General features: G+C 39.4%; 3 protein-coding genes across 8 annotated transcripts in view; 2 read left to right on the top strand and 1 right to left on the bottom strand.

Moving 5' to 3' along the window:
- Window positions 1-6,261, top strand: part of hipk2 (homeodomain interacting protein kinase 2) — a 72,072-nt gene extending 65,811 nt beyond the window's left edge. For all 4 annotated transcript variants that reach the window (XM_051951415.1, XM_022202399.2, XM_022202408.2 and 1 more), the window contains exon 15: window positions 5-6,261. In XM_051951415.1, coding sequence (XP_051807375.1) covers window positions 5-469 — 465 coding nt within the window. In that variant the 3' untranslated portion in view covers window positions 470-6,261. The remainder of the gene's footprint in view (window positions 1-4) is intronic.
- The window catches only part of zgc:77752 (uncharacterized protein LOC393862 homolog), a 411,733-nt gene that overhangs the window by 283,197 nt on the left and 108,820 nt on the right, over window positions 1-19,716 (bottom strand). The gene's annotated exons all lie outside the window — the stretch shown is intronic.
- Window positions 9,882-19,716, top strand: part of si:ch211-1e14.1 (UPF0606 protein KIAA1549) — a 42,272-nt gene continuing 32,437 nt past the window's right edge. For 2 of the 3 annotated variants that reach the window (XM_022202434.2, XM_022202424.2), the window contains exons 1-2: window positions 9,883-10,096; window positions 11,713-12,007. In XM_022202434.2, coding sequence (XP_022058126.2) covers window positions 11,875-12,007 — 133 coding nt within the window. In that variant the 5' untranslated portion in view covers window positions 9,883-10,096; window positions 11,713-11,874. Of the gene's footprint in view, window positions 10,097-11,712; window positions 12,008-19,716 lie in introns of all 3 variants that reach the window. The other variant, XM_022202443.2, reaches the window with a different exon arrangement.

Here is a 19,716-nt window from a genome sequence, read left to right as displayed (position 1 = left end):
CCAGGCCCAGCAGCACATGGTAGCCGAGCGAAATGGAGGACATCGGCGCCAGCAGGCCTACATCACCCCCAGCATCGCCACTCAAGCCCCGTACTCCTTCCATCACAACAGCCCCTCCCACACAGGCAACGTTCACCCGCACCTGGCTGCCACTCACCTGCCCAGCCAGCCGCACCTCTACACCTACACAGCACCCGCCGCCCTGGGCTCCACCAGCACCGTGGCCCACCTGGTGGCATCGCAGGGCTCGGCGCGCCACGCGGTCCAGCACGGAAGCTACCCCCCGAGCATCGTCCACCAGGTCCCGGTCAGCATGGGCCACCGCGTGCTGCCCTCGCCCACCCTGCACCACAGCCAGTACCAGGCCCAGTTCGCCCACCAGGCCTACATCAGCGCCTCGCCCGCCTCCACCGTCTACACTGGATACCCGCTGAGCCCCACCAAGGTCAACCAGTACCCTTACCTCTAGAGAAGACACTGACTGACACTGGAGAGCCTGACCCAGCGCTGCTGCTTGCCTCAACCCCACCCCGAGCCTCCATCAAACACCCTAAACATCCTCTCCTCAACCTCAGACATAAACAGAGACAGAGGAACATGCAATCCTCATGAAACTGTCATGTATAACTTGAAGATTTAACGACAGAGAGAAGAAGAAAAAATAACAGCCTCTCTGGAAGGGAAAGATGAGGGGGTTGAATTTCAGAGGGGTACAGTTCAAGAAGTTTTCTTTAGATTTTTTGTTTTCTTGAAAGGGCCAGTTTTTGCTTTTATTTGCCTATTCTTTGCTTTATTTTAAGAGAAAAAGTGATGTTTCATTAGTTTCACGAGGAAGTTTGAAGCGGGCCTTTTTGGGACAGTGGAGGTTTTCTGGTTTGTTTTCTTTTTGTTTCCCCTCTTATATTTGGGAAGTGACTGTTGAACAGGGGTTACTGACTGGAAGTCTGGAATCCCAAGGGATTTGGGAAAAGGTGAAATACGGAAACCTGCTGCTCTTCAAAGAAAAAAATATTGATGGCCTTGAACTGTCTTAGTATTTCCAAATCATTCGTGGTGTGGGGAGAAAACGAGAGGCAACTTCTCCCACTCCACCTCCTCCAGCAGAGGAGGCTTCTGGAAATATAACCAACAGAAGACAACAAACTTTTTAGTGTATTTATAGATATTTTTCCTTTACGTTTCACCTTTCTGATCAGTTTTAGCTAGGTGTCTTAGCTGGGCCCCGTTCTTAGAATGTAGCAGTCTGCACCTGTTTGTTTTAAGAAGAAAACTTTTTTTTCTCCCCTTATACCAATAGATTTATTTGTTCCTCTCTTTTTTCAATGTGATTGCACAAAGTGGTTATAATAACATAGGCATGTACAACGTGATTGTCTGTGTGTGCTACTGTCAGCCATGCGTGTGTAGTCCACCTCCTCAAAACCCTCTGCAGTCTTTAGGTTTTGACCATTGTTCCCTCGTAGTGCCTTACAGATATAACAACACAGTTTACTTGGCTTGGATCCTGAAAGCCACAAGAGACTATAGCTATACTTAGAGAGTCATGTTTCCCTGGTTTGACATCCTAATCGGGGCAGTAGTAGCTCTCTTCCAGGTGTAGGCTCAGCCCTTGCTGTTCCTTGTCCTTAATGACAGCGTACCGTAGATGATGAAGATTAATGTCAGAGCTGATATCACGCTGAGCTATTTTATTATGTGTGCATGAGATAACTTGCCTGGGGTACTTACCAAAGTCATAGATAAATTCTTGTTGCGTTTGCTCTGGATGATAATGTAAATATGAAAATGTACAGTCTAGCTGTAGCTGTAAACCTCCACCACAGTGGCACCCAAAAAAAAAACGTGGCTTTAGTTAGGAATATATTTGTTTTCTTTTAATCACGCAAGGGGATCGCGGTATCGGTGATCGCATAGCAAAGCTCAGTTTTCATGCACAAGGGATGAGTTACAGTATAACGTCTGAGACACAGTAGAGGTTGTTTTTTTAAGGTTAAAAGCTAGTCCGAGAGAAGGGCCTGACAGAAAGTGATTGTTGCCATGAGGGTGATTCTGGAGCCTGGCTGCAGCAAAAAACAAAAAGAGGCAGAGTAGCGAGGGGTTGTTGGAGAGAGACGCTGTGTAGGCATGAGTTAAGGGGCTGGTTGAAAGCGTAGGGTCAGTTTAGGAAGGGACCGTGGAGGGCAGGGTGAAACTCACTATCTTAAATGGGACTAAAAATGGTAGCAAGTTGGCAAAGAGCAGGTTGACAGTAACACTGAGCCCAGGTTGTTGGTAGGCAGGGAACGGGCACTACCTTACCTGAATGCACACTTTAAAATTCTGACACATTTGTCGTCGTTTGTTGCCGTTTGTTTCTCTGGCAAAGACAATTGGAAGTTAATTAGTCGAGGTTTTTTGTTTTGTTTTGGAGTAACGTCTTGGAGCTGCAGGAACAGAAGGGAAATGCCGCAGCGTACACCTGGAAGGGCACCTTGTGGATGGTTTGTTGCCACTGTCCATTTGTCTTCGAACCAGGTACACCACAGACATCACCACGCCAGCCAGACGGGATACCTGAACACTTAGAGAACCAATAGGGCTGTTGCTTTGTGTGTTTTGCTGCTTGATTTAACAGACTTCATTTTTTTCTCGTAGCCGATAATACAAACAGTCACCCCTCCTCTGTCCATTCGTCCTCATGAACGTGGGCACATCAGAACTGCTGGTGGTTTTAGTGAAAGCCTTCCCCTCTCTCCTTCATGGTATGCCATAGTACTTGCATTTGAAGTGATTTTTTATTATTATTATTATTATTATTATTATTTTAACATTATCTTGAACTTTTTGACATGGCTGTAGTACATGTTGTGTTTATTTTTTAGAGATTGTTGCAATAATTCTCGTGGATGTTTTACCAGAGTGTGTGTGTGTGTGTTTTTATTATTATTATATGTCAGGCTCATTTCTATTTTGTAACCTGGGGGTTGATGTACAGTAATATTTAGTATTCCGTGGAGGTGGGTGCACCTGTGTAAAGTGTTTCGACACTGCTGAAGTGTTGAGTCGATGATAATCCACTGGGGCCCCTTATAGACACACGCTTGGTTTGAGGGTGCCACGCCCAGGGTTTGAAATCCGACAGTCCTCTTGATGGGCCCCGGAGCGGTCTCTCATCCTGGTACTTTCCTCAAAAACTCCCCCCATCAGCTCCAGCATGCAAGCCTTGGGTCCGGGCACTTAAAGATGTGATTACATAGTGTGTTGCTGGTTACATCATTCGTCTCTGTTCTGTTGATGTCTTTTTTCTTTTTTTTAAAATTTCATGTACTTAATTTCCTCTGGGCCATTGGGGCCTAAGCACACACGCATAAGGGAGATGATTTTCCATTGAAATCCTTTTGACTCTTCTGTTATGAGACAAACTACTGAAACATTCCACTGTTTGAGGGAATTTGGCATGACCCATGCTACACTGCTGTCCTCGTCCCCCGCTCCTATCAGCACGGGGACGATGTTGTCACACTTTTTGCTCGTCCCACCAAAGAATTTTAACAGATTGACCGTGTACAGCACAGCACATTCACAGTACAAGCAATCCTCCGCAGCGTTGCTTGAGCAAGACGGGCAATAACTTCTGGTCTCATCTTTCAATGATTTTTTTAAAGTGCTTTCGAGGACATGTTGTTTTTAACCACCATGAAATGCATATACATGTGCGCAGGGAGGTTTTAACTCGCGCCGTCATTCTGGACATTCAGCTCTGAGAATCTGTTTTAAAGCTTTTTTTCTTCTTCTGTTTTTGCTTTCATTCGTCCTCACACATGGCCCCCCTTCTAGATTAAATCAGTAATTATGTAACCTCTCTCCAAATTGTTTTATAAGCCAGTTATTATTTTTTTTTCTGTTGTTGATGTAGCTTTATTAGTGTTGTACGGAAATGAATTTGTAAAACAACAAAAGAAAGTTTGTCACACAATAGCGTGCCATGGAATAGAATGAATTAATCAAAAAACAAACAAAAAAAAACGTAACCAACTATACCTTTAAAACCACGGTCACCTGCACAAAATGAATGTAATACGTGACCTGCGACATCTGAAAATGGCTTTAGATCTTTCTCAGTGGGTGACCGTTAATTTAATTTCTACACCGTTTGTGGCCATGCATGATGCAATAATTATACATCTGATCTCCAGGAAAATCCCATCTGAGACTAATAATGTAAAATTACCACTATCCTCATAATTAGAGGGGGATATCAAATAATCACTATGTTCTCAAATGAAACAAGCAGTTACCCTGTATGCGCAGCATTGTGGAAAGTAACTTGATGTGTGTGATACCTTTGTCTATCCTTTTGTTTCACATAACCAATGTTTTGTGTTTTTTAAAAAAGGGGAATCAGAAATGTGAGCGTTAATGTAGATCGAGTGACCTTACAATTACCAAAATGTGCTTAAGTAGAGTGTAAAGACGTTTTTGTGTCGCTGAGGTGAGTATAGCCTTCCCAGCTAGCAACCTTATTGTTAAGTACTGCCTTCCAAATAACCAACAATACCTCCAAAGCTTTAAAGGTGACATTTAAATTAGAGAAAACTAAAAAAAAACAAAAAGGCAGCATCTTTCTCTTTCTGCGTGAAGCCTGGCATTCTCCTCTGAAATACACTCAAACTTCCAGTTCTTGCTCGCGGTGTTGTCGTGCATACTCCTCCTCATCCTGGAGCTTTGGAAACACTGAGAAACATTCCTGAGAGCATGGCACACGCAGTGCTACATTAGTCTTCTTCGAAACAAAACTCCTCTAGGGTGACTTGAAGCTTAGTAAGTGAACAGACGACCTGCAACATCAAACCACACACTTGTACGGTAGAAATAGTTCAGCAAAGTCGCAGCTGCTTCCCAAAGTACAAAAAAGGAGTTGAGGACAGGTATTGGGTGGATAAATCATGTGCTGATGAACTTTCTGTCACCAGGAAAATTCATAATCTAGTTACACAAGCATTCTTAAAGCCCTTTTGGATAAGAGTGTATGTTTTTTGTTTTTTTAAACCTTTGTTAAGGGGATCTGCTCCTTTTGCTGGCTATTCCTTGGGGGAATTCAGGGTGCGGTGGTCAAGGTTTGATGCCATCACTGATAGAGGGTGTCAGGCTATCGCAAAATATGGATTTAAGAACCAAAACCGAAACGAATATGATTTCCTACCGCCATCAGTTATTTTTTCGTGTAATTAAAGATTGATTTCTGCCACCTGATTTTCTCCAAATTGCTGTAATGTAACATATTTGGGTCCTCGTTTCAGAAGGCTAAGAAGAGTTTTTTGTGGTGTTTACTAAATTAAAATCTGGATTTGGTAGACCAAAGCTACATTCAAAGGCAGATTTTCTCAGTTACACTGCAAAAAATATACGTCTTTAGCTGCAGATCACATCAAAGTCGCACAAATCCTCACAATGATAACAGTAAATTAGTGATGTTACCTAACAGCTACTTGCACAATACATTTCTGAAAGTGATAATTGAGTTGGTTAACATTTTCTAAAAACCTAAGAGTGCATCAAACCCTGACCCCCTTTTGTGTCATTGCTGTATGGTTTCTCAATGGTGTAAAATCTCATTCTTTGTCGATAAAGCTAATGTGTGCTGCAGTATTTCCTAGTATACTTCTCCGTTAATTGTCTTTTCTTATTTACTTTTGTTTATTGGGGTGTGATGTCTCATTATTTCAATCTGTTGATGTAGCGTTCTATGTATACCCTGTTCCTTAGCCTAATATTATTAAGTATGTTATGAGAATGGATATTTTACTGGCTTTATAGAATGTTTAAATAAATATAATAATGACAATAAGAAAAAGGATTAATTAAACCTCCTAACAAGTTGAGTACTTGCTACTAAGCGCTTGTGTTACCATTATGATGTTGTGTGCTTCTCTTAATCATTTTCGTTGTAGAAAAATGGAGTGAATTTATATTAGGCTTCGAAAAAACTAATGATAGCATTGTAAATTTTACAGGAGGATTTTAACAGACAAACAGCTTCGTCAAATAGAAGAATATAGTTATTTTAATTGTCCTCTTTACTAACTGTAGGGTGAGAAGGGGCTCGCGTTGTGGTGAACTATGTTATAGCTTGTTATTCACTGTTACTTTTGATCATTTTTTCGGTCTCCGAGGTGAATCGAGTTATTAATGAGAATTTGTATGCTCACATATGCATATTGTATATGTGTAGAAATGTAATCACACTTTGTCTTGGATTTACATTAAACTGTTAAGTCACTGCACCAGTGTCCTGTTTTCTACTGTTATGTTTGTGTGCCAAAGTATAGAAACTCCAAAAATACGCAATATTAAGCAGATGACATGCATAGTATTGCTCCAAGATTTTAAACTGTTTTAATAACCGTGAAGATCTGACAAGCTGTGGCATCAGTGCAGCAATTACTGCACAATCTACTGAACAAACGTATAAGCATAAGATGAATGCATGTCAACATCCCAGCACTACATTAATGAAACTGACCTGACGGCTTTGGAAAAAGGGGAGGTTTGTGCTGAGAATTTTGACCATTTTAAAAATGTGATTCAGTGTCAGAGGCAGAGCCAGTAGTGATGAGGGGATTACTGCTGTCAGTATGGAAGGAACAGATGAGCTGTTGGGACAGAGTGAGCAAGCAAGCATTAAAAAAAAGATGTTTGTTCGATGTGTCAGCGGTCAGTGCAGGTGCTTGTGCATGTTCGTGCACGTTAAACCCTTTAACACCTACCATTGTGCAAGTCCTCCAGGACATATTCTTACATTTCCACATACTGTAGTTCAATTTTTTGGAGTATTTTTATTTGCTTTACATCAATATAACCTTTATATCCCAAGTTTTAATAATATGTAATGACTTATGTCTTAACTGCTACATTAAATTGCAAGAAGAAAGAAAGAAGAAAGAAACTGCATAGCTGTATCCCTCAAATTAGTAAAAAAAAAGTTGCACAACATCCCATGGTCTGGTTTATAAAGACTTTTGTTATGTGTGATTTATTGTGTGTTTTTACAGACCCATTACAGCAACCAAAAAGTGCTCTTAGCCCTGGCAAATGTGTGAAATGTTAGTCTAACTGTCCAGATTTTATATGCAAAAAGAATGATGTATCTATCTGATCTGGTTTCAAATCTACCGCCAATCAAAAATGAAAATGCAGTCGAGGTGCTACGCTGGGCTCTGTGGGGTTAATGCATGTGAGTCCCTCCCTTTGAAACTGTTGGTTGGTTCTGTTTCTATAGAAACAAGCTGAGAAACAGAGAGACCGGTGAAGACATCTCCTGCCATTATGTTGTGATTTCAGATGAACATACACTGACAATACTGGTAGTTATATTTATAGGTATGTATATTGCTGAAAACATATCTGGGGGATATTTGGTAATGGATCACCTAATCGCCTTGTTTTACAGATAAACAAAGAAGCCACTCGTCGGAAGCTCTGCCCTGACATTCAGCTGTGTCATCTGCTTTGAACAAAATCAAAGAAAAACACACATAAAGAAGCTAATCAAATGGATCGAAGTAATCATGCTGGGGTGGATTCAACAACATCGTCACACTCAGAGCAGAGCACCTGTCTGCTGAACAGAGAATAATAAACAGCTGAAACAGTTGGTCTGTCCTTCTGTAAGTGAAAGTTAAACAGGAAGTGGTTCACTGAGGATGTCGTCCATTCAGTCTCCTTCTTCACAACCAAAAACAAGCCAACAGGCAGAAAAACTGTTTGTGGAAGAGGTTCTGCTGCTCCACCGATAAATAAACCAACAGTTATTATCTCAGAGTTAATCCAAACGAGAACATAGTCTGGGCTGTCTCCTCCATAGGACCTGTCAATTATTCCAGGCCGAACTGTCAGTCAATTAGCCCCGCCCCCTGGCTTCGCAAAACGTTAACGCTGTATAAAAAAAATCAATATTGATTTATTTTAAGATTGGCCACCTGATCTCTCATTTTGACCATGAAAACTAACGAAAAAAATTATATACAGTCTATGCATCGTGCTCTGTTTGGCTCCACGCTTGCTGATGACCACTTCCGGTCTCAGAAAATGAAAAAACGTACCTTTTTTCGTTTCTGCCTCTTACTGATTTTATATCTTGTTATTGTAAATATAAAATGAAAATCAAAGCATTTTTAAAATTTCATTAGCAAGTTATGTTATACTGTGAATAACAAACTTGCAGACAACAGTGCAATAATTATTCTTTATTCATGAGGATTAGATATCTGTGAACACTAATTTGCTTGATATTTGATATTGCAGAAAAGGACATTGTGATGTTGTAAAGAATAGTGTTGGACATTAGCCCTTTAACTGATGTTTTCATATTTGTGAAATTTAAGTTGAAAAAGAGATGATAGTGTTATTAGAAAGTGCAACACCTTTTATTTTATTTTATTTATTTATTTTTTATTTATTATTTTTTATTTCTTCCTTTATTTCATGTTTAAGGTTTGGATATCCTTGAACACTTATTTGAACAGAATATAGATTCTGATATTGTTGTAAAGAATAATGTTGGAGATGTGCATTCATGTTGGAATAAATCCACATTGTGAAGCAACCCTTACTTGCACTGAATTGGAAATATTTTTAGAAAAACACACTGAATTACAAGACAAGGCTAGAATTACATGACTTTAATAGTAATAGGTCGTGATCTAAAGTGGGTTGGTCTGAGGCATGAAAGTCCAGGGCTGAAAATGAGTGCCGCTCCGGCCCTGCCTGATGTTATCATGGATAATAATCTAAGCAGCATGTAAATAACAAAAAAAGTGTCTAAAACCTTTGCACAGTTCCCAAATAGAGAAATGGAAGTAAACAAGATTGTACTCAGCCTCCTAGAACCTGGCATCCACATATGTGGACATCTTTTTCTTTTTTTCAAAAAGAGCATATTGTTAATAATAATAACAACAACAACAATAATAATGATAATAAGAAAAATGTTATCAATAATAATAGTAATAACAATAATAACCATACGAATTTAATAGAAATATAATAAACATAATAATCAGATATTAGATATGATTCAATTATTATATTTACTGGTTACTCCTTTTCCCAAAAAACTGGAAGAAATCTAAAATGCAGGCCCAATTACAACAACAACTGTGTAAAAATTGACTAAGGATATTTTATGGGAATGAATACAGCATCAAACTTGTAAACTAATAAATTATTTGTGGAAAAGATGATATGTTAAAGCTTCTCAGAGAGGTAAATAAGACCGATCTAGCAGCGGAATCCCTGTACTAACACAAGGTGGCGGTATGCATCAATATGTCCACAGAAACTGGCACTGACGTGATTAGGTTATGCTGATCATCTCCATTTATTTTCAACCACAAAACCTTGATATGCTCGATATGTTTTTTTGCAGGCTGCACCAGCAGGCCACATCTTAGACAACAGAATCCACCTGAAATTTAGTGCATTTACGTCCCTGCATGAATGCACTACAAAAACAAGCATCATTGTTGTTTCTTGTGCAACACTGCGCTTTAATAGGCTTATAAATGGTGATGAAACTGTTGAGGGGATACGAATACACACTCGGATTTAACCTAAAAAATATCATTACAGAGAGTAATCAGCTCGTTAACAGTGAGTGGTTTGCTTCGGTGTTGCTAAAACATAAACTTAGGCTGACACGATAACATTCATCCGTGGATACACCTTGTTTAGTACATCAATGCATGAGGCAACGTTGCCGTGGAAGCCGCAGACGCCAGTCGAGGAGGACCAACCTAATTTTAAAAGCCCCCTCTGACGGAAAAGGACCTCGTCCAATCAGAGCGTGTCTCAGTAAATTAGAAGCTAATCAGATCTGTCGGGAGGCGGGGCTTAAGCAATCCTCATGACAAGAGAAGGTAACTGTTAACCAGAGTGTCAGATGAAAGCCAGCTACCAGCTCGTGCACACTGCGTTTACACTGAAATTACCCCAAAAGCAAGCAGGTGGTTACCTGAAGATTCATGACAAAGCTTCGGACGACATATTTATCCGTCCGGGGATATTTTTCTCGTAACGCTTTCAGAGGAATTGATAGAGTTGGAGCTGCCGTTTTTTGGTAAGTGAATGCGCAGCTATGATGGCAGGAGGAAAATGAGCTAAAAATCGTCTTTTCTAAGCTAGCTTTGGGAAAATATCACCGAACTATGTTAGCTAAGCAGGGTTTTTAGCATTTTTGCTGTTACACTCCAATGAGGAATGCTTTGTCTTTAGCTTTTATGGGCAGCCACATGACCGTTAAGCTAAGCAAGTGACGGGACGGGATGTAGGACAAGAGACTGGAGTGTATCAGGATGCGAGCCGCAGAGAAGAGCGGCCGAAAGCTAGCGAGCACAGCCGGGAGAGGGGCTCTGTGCTCGGCTCCATTTGTTGTCCTCTTCAGCCTGTTTGACCATGTTACTGGGGAAAAAATAGGCTGTTTATGTGAGGGGATAAAAACGTATGGTTTGTCTAGTATTACCTTATAACGATCTGCTTATCCAAGAGCATAAGCTATTAAATGTCAGGTTGCTTTGACAATATGGAAACAAAAGATAAACCTGTCTGCACCCTATAATGTTATTTATTTCAGTTTTCTTCCACTCATTTTCTGCATATTATTGGGGATGCATATTTTGTATGTGAGGGGATCTGTTTCTGCACATCATAAACTAACATGATCTCAGCTTAAACACACCAGAAACTTTACTTTCAGTGCATGCATGAAACAAAATGCAGTTCATGAAGTGAGAAATATTAAAGAGTAACAGCTGAGTGTAGATCAGGGGTGTCCAACTCATTTTAGTTCAGGGGCCACATTCAGCCCAATTTGATCTCAAGTGGGCTGATTTATAGATTTATAATTTATCTTTTTACAAAACATTATGAACAAACCGGAAAACAAAAAGGAGACAAAAAATTAGGTATAAAAAAGTTACGAAGTGACAAAAAATGGACAAATGAGACAAAAACAAGACAGAAAATCAACAAAATGAAGGCAAAATATTACGAAAATGAGACAAAACACCAAAAGCAAGAAACAAAATGACAAAAAATGAGATAAATGACACAAAACAAAACAAAAAATGGGACAAAAAAGTTACAGTGACAAAAAAAGGCAACACAAGCGAGACAAAAAAAAACACAAAACAACAAGCAACGAATAAAACAAAACACAATATGACAAAAATAAGACAAAAAAACACAATCCAGACAAAAATGAAACACAAAATGACAAAAACATGAGACTAACAACAAAAAATGACAAAACAACAATGAGCAATCTAGTATTTCACTTTATGATGAAAACAACGTGTCATGGTCTAGGAATTATTTTCAATTTACAGTTTTACAAATTTACAATTTGCAGTTAATGTCGTCTCTGTAATTTTTACTCTTTACAAAGTCATCCCAGGGGCTGGACTGGACCCTCTGGAGGGTCGGTTTTGGCCCACGGGCCTCATGTTTGACACCCCTGGTGCAGAGGATTGATCTTATTATTCATATTAGCTTTTTACAATTAGTATTATTGTTTGTTTTTGATGAGTGCAATGAGTGTAAAAATTAAAAATGCAGTTTTTCAGTAATCTGAATTGTGCACTTAGTCCGAATTTCTTCTTTTAGTGGCCGAATAATTATGATATTTCAGTCTTAGTATGTGGTTGCTTTGTTTTGAGTGTCCTTTGTTTCCAACAGCCGTTCTTCACCGCAAGGACATGCTATGGAAGGAAGAGCCTTAAAGTGAAGAAGACCAAACCAAGCAGCCCAAAATAACCTCCCAAAACTTTGGTTTTCTCTTCGGACTGAGCCTTCTCTTCTTAACCGGATGAAATGCCTTGATCCTACCCCCACCACGCCATGGCAGGTTTAGTCTCCACCGTGGGTTTGATGGTGATGCTCGAGGCTCTGATGCACGCCCATGGCCGGCGTGCAGCGTTTCTGGGGATCACGGTGTTGGTAACAGTGATCGCAGCTGACTCACCTGTTGCAGGTAAGAGAACACCTTTTGCTGACTCACACAACATGATCCTCTAATTTACAGCTGTGTTACGTTAGTGACACTGATCGACGTCGTGTACAACATTCACTCAGCTTTGAGGACGAGCAATGACACGTTGTAGTTATTGAATTCAGTTCAAGCTGCACTTGTAAGCTGGTAAAAATACCTCATTATGTTCATCATTTTAGTACAAGAAAGGACTAAAATATTTATAGGTATACTTGGATAAACTTGGTCTAACTAGATAACTGCATAAATTACCCTGAGCTGACAGTAAACTTTAATACAGCATAAACGTGCTGAGTTTGTGTATGCAGTTGAATAAATTAATGGCATCCACAATCCAACTGTGGCATAATCAAGATCTTTATCTTGATGGATTTGTTACTCTTCCTCATCCTGAGGACTGGGTTGGAGAGATATCTGAGCCTTCTGTCTGTTCTCCACATCTTTTGTCCAGTGTAGGGTCACAAAGAATCACATAAACATCTTCCCTGTCCTGTTTTTCTTCAACATTTCATTACCATAGGGTATGTCTGCTGCTTGTGAATGCACGTTTTCAGCAATGCTTGACACAGTTAGGAGATACTTAGTACAACTGCAGTCTTGTTTGTGGCCCACTGAGCAGCTGCACTGGAGACGCTGGGGGTTATTATGTGACTTGCACAAGGCCAACTTAACCAGCAACCCTTCAGTCATACGCTTTTTTCCCTGATCGTAAGGGATCTGTTGCCAACTTTTCTATGTTAAGCATCACATACTGCAACCCTTCTGTTGTTTTCATTTATGGGAACAAAAAATATTGTTTCCTTGTCTGAAAAAAATTTAAAAATTCAGCAAAAATAATTCTTCAGATTTCTGAAAAGTTGCAAAACATTCAGGAAGAAAATTCCAATACTTCCTTAAAAGTTTCCCTTAAACGTTTTATTTTAAGACAAATCTCCCAAGTTTGGCAAGAAAATTATATATTTTCAGAAAAATGAGTAAGAATATTACAAAAAATCCTGAAAATATCTAAAATGATTACTTATTTATCAGTGAAACTTCTAATATTTTCTTTAAGAACATTCACATAAAAAATGTTTATAACTTTCCCAAAAATGTTGAAAATGTGGACATCAGAAGTTTCACTGTGGAAATATATATTTTTTCCACATTTTCAAACTTTAAAACAGGTCAGTTTGACCCACAGGACAACACAAGGGTTAAATAAGAAGAAATCACATGACATTTATTGATTCTGTATCCCTAATCGTGCAGCTTTCTTTGCCTTTAGCGTGTTTGTAGTTATTTGTAGAAACAAAAGCCTCTCTGTCTGTTGGTTTACTTCGACGTGAGCTTACTCATGTCTTGATTTTCATGTGAACAGCGTCAGGGCTGTTGCACGGCCTTGGATAGCTGAGATAGCCTTGTCATAATGTGTAATTAGGATTTGGTGGAGTGAAGTGGCTCTGTCCCTGCAGCAGACCGACTCTCAAGTTAAACCAATTTCCAGTAATTAGAGAAAGAGAAAGGGTCTAAATCCTTCCACTTTATGGGTGTTTTCTGTGGGCTTAATTTTATTGATAGTGGCATTATCCCACTTAACACCCTTACTTCTCCACATTGCCCAGTGAAAAGAACATGTTTTAAGGCTAGCCAGAAACCCATGATATTACGTGGTAATAGGATTATGTAGGAAATGCCAGGGTGAAAACCTTGTGCAGGAAATCAGGAATTAGTAAGTCTTAACTCAAATGTTGACACCTCCACTCTGTTTTTTTTCATTTGACCATTAATGTGGGTGAGCTACTCTCTTTAGTTTATTTCAGATTTTGTTAGACTATAGAGCTGCTGTAGCAGAAATAATATTTTAGCCATATTTGAAGCAATTTTTAACTGATTGCATACATGTTAATATTGATTCTTGTGTAAAAAGTATGTTTCTTCCTGGTAGTAAAGTTTTACATTTGCACATCATACTTGACTGATTTTGTGTTTACTAAGTGGTTCTAGTTTAATATTTTGTTTTGGAGAACGTTTAGATAAAATTAACTCAGATATGCCCTGTTTGTTTAAAAACTCCATTGCTAAAAAAGCACTTTCTCTGTCTGAATGTCCTTGTTCTTTAAAGTGGATATTTACTTTAAATATTTTTAGTATTCTGATTCCCACATTTTGTTTTTATGACCTCTTTTTCTGATTCCCATGCCAAACCTCCATGAGATGCAGGATAGCTGCTTTTCTGTGGCATTCTCTCCCTGCTCTCTTGCTCATTTAGCTTGTAATTAAGATGTGGGCTGCTGTCAAATCCTGCATACTTAGCTGAATATATTCATTTAGCAAGTGGTTTAATCTGACGAAATAATGAAAAGCAGATTTTATTTCCTCTCATACTCTGTTTTTAATAGAAAGCCTTTATTTCCTTTGGGTATATTTTCATGAGGGCTTTATCAGGGTTGTTCCATCTCTTATGAGAAGATATCTGTCACCAAATCACAGAGTCGTCCTCACGGTTTTGATGATGACGCTGAGCTAAATCAAGCACTTTGAGGATCATCTCACACAGTTCTCCTGTGGGAGGCTGCAAACCACGATATCACATGTGAGTGTATTAATCACGCGTGGTTTGGACGGACTTCAGAGAACTGCACACTGTTATGAATTAGCCTGTTTTATTTTAGACGCTTTTAATTTTTAAATGAAAATTATCACCTCATAATCGGAACAGCAACGAACACGCCTTGTATATTAATTTACTTCTTCGTTCAAGATGATTTAATAAAAGCTGTAACTGCAGCTTCATGCAGAGCTTCTGGCTCATTCCGTATGAAACCAACCAATTTTAAGAAAACTTCCCACCTGACCCTCTCAGATTTTGCTCAGTTTTTACATACATTTAGTACATTATATATGATGGGAAAATCCAAAATGTGAATGCTTTATTGTCATTAGTTTCAAAGTTATGGCCATTTGAAGTAGGTAGGGGGTACCCTATTATTGCGGCCAAAATTAAGACTTCAAATTTTCGACCTTTTTCAGACTTCTATAACTTCTGAACAACAAAAGATAGAGATCTGAAATTTTCAGAATCATTTCACAGTGACCTATAGTCCTCAGAAATGTGAAAATATTTACTTTATATTTATAATTGCATGTTTCAGAGAATGACAAAGTTGCGATTTTATCCATCACAAACTTCTAAACTGCTACATTTGGCCACCCATTACACAAAAACTAATCATCATATCCATTAGAGATTTTATGTGGTATAATTTGGCTATCTAAGGATTGGTATGGTATGTAATGCATGAAATATGAACAGCTAAAAATCAAAAATATCTGTCCGACCTTCAGATTCAAAGGTCAATATCAGCATGTGGGATAGGTGGTATCAAAAAATAAAAGACATCTTGTGAAATTACAGGAATTTCCCTAAATTTTGACACCCAGCACAACTTGCTTCTATAAACCCTTCCATGTTTAATGTTGACCTTTGTATGGGATACACTGCCAGTTTAGCAAAGCGCTCTGCAGACAGAGGAGCAGTGTTATGACATTATGGGAAACATTATGCCTTTATTGCGGATTACTTGCCTCCAATGGATGAACTCTGACAATACGCTGCCACTGGCTGTGAGAACAGCTGCTCTGCGCTGGTTGAAGCTGTAACTAAGGATGAGTCTTTGATGATTTGAGACCACAGCTCAGTTCAGGATTAGTAGTGTTAGTTCACTGCTCACACACTCCTGCATTTAGTTAGTGTTTCACCGGTATTTCACCCCTACAATCACAACAACCAAGCCATGCACAAAATCTAAAGCTATGTCACCCCATGGCTATAGTTGTAATCACAGCCACTAGCCTACTTCCAGCCTGTCTCATCAGTGTTTTTGAGCGTTAGCTTGTGCTAGTTATCTGTGTAGTACAATTGCACTGATGCCTCGACCAGCCAAAGCTGAGCGTTCGCTAAATAAGTGTCACAACCAGTAGTTTTGGCCTTTTTTTGTGGAATGCAAAATTTATTGCAAGGGAAGTTTTACCATGTAACTCAAGAAGAAAAATTTCCACCATGGCTTTTTTGGAGCTCTGTGGAAGCCAAACAGAAGCTTGGAAAAATACTTCAACATTGAAAAAAAGATATTAAAATGTCAAAACTGAGTTATTAGAGTTTGTAGTGCAGCAGTCCTCTAACAAGTCTGTCTCAGTGTCACCATAGCAATATGAGTTTTTACATTACAGTAGGTGTAAAACACTAATATAAGATCTTGTTACAGTGCCAGGTTGTCAGGTTATTGCAACTTCATTTTAAAAACCAAATCTGAATCAAGCATGATTTCTTGCCATCCTCAGTTATTAGTTTATGTACAATCAGGCAAAGATAGACTGTTTTCTGCAACCTTTTTTCTCCAAATTGCTATGTTGTAAGATATTTGCATCCTAATTTCCTATCAGTGTAATATCTATCTGAGCAGGGTAATCTTTATAGTGTCAAGGAAAGAAAAGTCCATTTTCTGTCTCTTACCTGTCCACACATGGCTGTAAAACATGTAGCCATTGTCCCATACTGAGAGGTAAAATACTAGAAAGAAGTTGCTTTAGACCACAGTGCAAAAAACAGTTGTATCTGTCTGTGATTTAGCTAACACAGGTATGAATTAACATGAGGTGCCCATCATCTTTACATATTTTATTCTATAGCAGGATGACAGATGAGTTTCCATGGTCTGAGTCGACAGTGAAATCACCAGTTCCACAAGTTTTTCTCCAGTCAGAAAAGCACAATATAGTTTCTAGGTCAAATAGAGCATGGCGACCTACATATAATTGTTCCTCCAGACCCAACATCGAACTGTAATTTCCCTTTTACATCATACAGATTTTTCCTTTTACTTCCCTGCTCCTGTCTTCTGCTCAGTTTCTGTTGAAAAAATAATTCCACGTTTTGATCTAGAATGAAAAAAAAAATCTTGACAAATATATAAGTCACTGTTATTAACTTTTTAAGCAATGCCATAAAATGCCCTTGAAATTTTACCTCAGCAGCCTGTCTCTCTCTCTCTCTCTCTCTCTCTCTCTCTCTCTCTCTCTCTCTCTCTCTCTCTCTCTCTCTCTCTCTCTCTCTCTCTCTCTCTCTCTCTCTCTCTCTCTCTCTCTCTCTCTCTCTCTCTCTCTCTCTCTCTCTCTCTCTCCCTCTCTGCACCGCAGTGGCTGGCAACTTCAGCACAGCAAGCTGCAGGCCAGCAAAGTCCTGTCTAATTACCAGCGCAGTCCGTTTCCATGTGAAATGTGATCTGTGTGGGATGACAATATGGCCATTCATTATTCATTAGAGCTGGAAGCCAGTTGCAGATCAATGGGTAGAACCTATCAAAAGCCAAACACTGGCTACTTTTGCTCTCACCAGGCCTGCAGCCTGAGCAGAATGGTGGATTGGAGAGCGGCCAGTAGCTGACCCTGCCCGTCTACTGACTCTGTCCTCGTATTATTTGGCTCCACTGACAGCGGTGGAAGCTTGTCTGCTGGTCAAGCGTTGGTTAATGATAGCAGACTGACACATTTCCTTTTAAAACATGACCTTTTACTGTTATTTTCCCTCCCGATAATCACGTCCGGTATTATGTTTTCTGATACCACATTCGCGCGTCAAAGTTTTTATATAGTCAGCTACTCTACAAATGACTGTAGTCTCATTTACGTAATTTTTTCCAGAAGTCCGCTATTACCTGCATCATACTTGTAGGTTGTGATGTGAAGGTACCATAGTGGGGGCCCGTGAATGTACATCTGTTAGTGATTTTCTGTACCCTTTTTCGTGTTTTACCCAGGCAATTTTCCACTGCACTTTCAGCATCCAACAAGAACAAATATTGTTTTAGAACGACAATCTTATTTATTCACAAACTGAAACACGTCGGTAGTGTTTTTAGTTGCTTGTTTAGACATAACTGTTGGTTATTTATAATCCAAATATATGCTTATTTAAATTTTTTAATCACCCTTTTCGGACATACTTACGAGTAGAAATGTAGAGCTGATGAATAATAAGGAGTACAATAATTGCAGTGTATCATTTATTTTATAATGTTTTATGTTGATGTGATCAGTTGCATAGTATTTATTGACTGCAATGATCACCGCTAGCGTTGAATTTTCAGTATTTCTTGTCTTGCTTGTAAAATATCAGATTATTGAGGTTTAGATTTTGGCAAAATAGACAGCCTTGTCACTGTTGATGCTGTCTGCTGCTGCCTTTCTGACTCACTCCGGTCAGCTACTAACAGCTCTGTCTGTTGGTTTAAGCTGTTGGTACACAAACAGACTGCTGTAAGCCATTATTTATCACAAATAGATTGCCCTGACTTCCCTCACAGTTCCTTTTGCTAACAACCTGTCAGCGTTGCGAGCTTGAAATGTGCAATGCAATGTTCATGATTTGACAGAAGGCAACACTGGGGCCATATTGTGCTGAGCCCGAATCACTATGTGCTCTGATGAACTGCAGCTGATTATTTATATATTTATCAGAGCAGATGGTGCGGCTCAGGCCGGCCTCTTTTGAGCTTCTCCAGGCTGAATCTTTTTGTTTTGCTCTTTTCACCATTGCAGCAACTATCTAGAAGGTAAACAGTTCACCTAATCCTCCACAGATATTTCCTTTCTCTCCTTATGGCTTATTTGAAAACGGCTTAAGTTCCAGCTTCCAAGAGAGCTCAGGCTAACCCAGCAGAGTGTCCGTTAACCCAGGACCTGAAGTCTAAGAGTGGCCTTACAGGGAGGATTGAGACAAAGTAGAAGAGGGTGCTGAGTGACACAGTCCTCTGGGCCTCTCTAGTTACAAGTACTTGCCTTCCTGTCTTTAAAAGAAAGTCGGGAATTGAAAAAGTGAGGGAGTGTACTCAAATTTTGCGTGCGAATGACTGCATGCTAGTCTTTGTGTGCTGGGCCCTTTATAAAGATTGACATAGTGGCACAGTACCGTCATAAACTGCTCTTTATAACTGATCACATCATCATTCTGGGAAGACTCCAGCTATTGTATCTGTTGTTGAACCTTTAGAAACTTAATTCCTTCAGTTCTAGAATTAGTTATGCAGTATCCCAACATGTTAAATATCTCTAAAGACTCGATGAAAGTGTTCAGTAAAGTCCGCTGTGCTTTGTAGCTAACTCAGATTGCCTTTTCTCTCCATCTGTTGCATCTCCTCCTTTTTCTCGCTCTCTCTCACTGCTCCCTTCCCCTCCCCCTTATCCTGCTTTCTTGCACTTCCTTCTCTCTTGTCTTTAAAAGTATTCCCTCAGGAAAGAAAAACAAGGGTCACATGAATATTTGATGATATTCAGAGTCCAGGCATGACCTCAGTCAGGTCTCCACACTCTTTATTTTTGGCCAGATCAGATGGCTGAATTAGTTTACGGTAGACGTTGGCAGCCTTTCCACCTACAAAACTTTATGTTGTGCTTGTCCTTTATTGAACTATTAGATCATGGGCAAGATTTGTATGAGCATTCAAACTAGGTTTCTCTTTATAGCCCTCGTATTATTGATTTAAATCTGTTCTTTAATCTTTTCTCTTTAATCTCACCAAGTAAGTGTGCTGGAAAGCAACTGGTATAGGTTTAAAATGCCCCTTTATTTGCTTACAGAAGTTTTTTTTCTGTCAGGGGGCCGCTTGAGCTTTGGCAAAGACCGTGATCTAATTGACCTCAACTGATAAAAA

Source organism: Acanthochromis polyacanthus, chromosome 8, assembly GCF_021347895.1.
Source record: "Acanthochromis polyacanthus isolate Apoly-LR-REF ecotype Palm Island chromosome 8, KAUST_Apoly_ChrSc, whole genome shotgun sequence".
Lineage (NCBI taxonomy): Eukaryota > Metazoa > Chordata > Actinopteri > Pomacentridae > Acanthochromis > Acanthochromis polyacanthus.
Note: the sequence above shows the minus strand (reverse complement) of the source record. Positions and strands in the feature narration are given on the sequence as shown.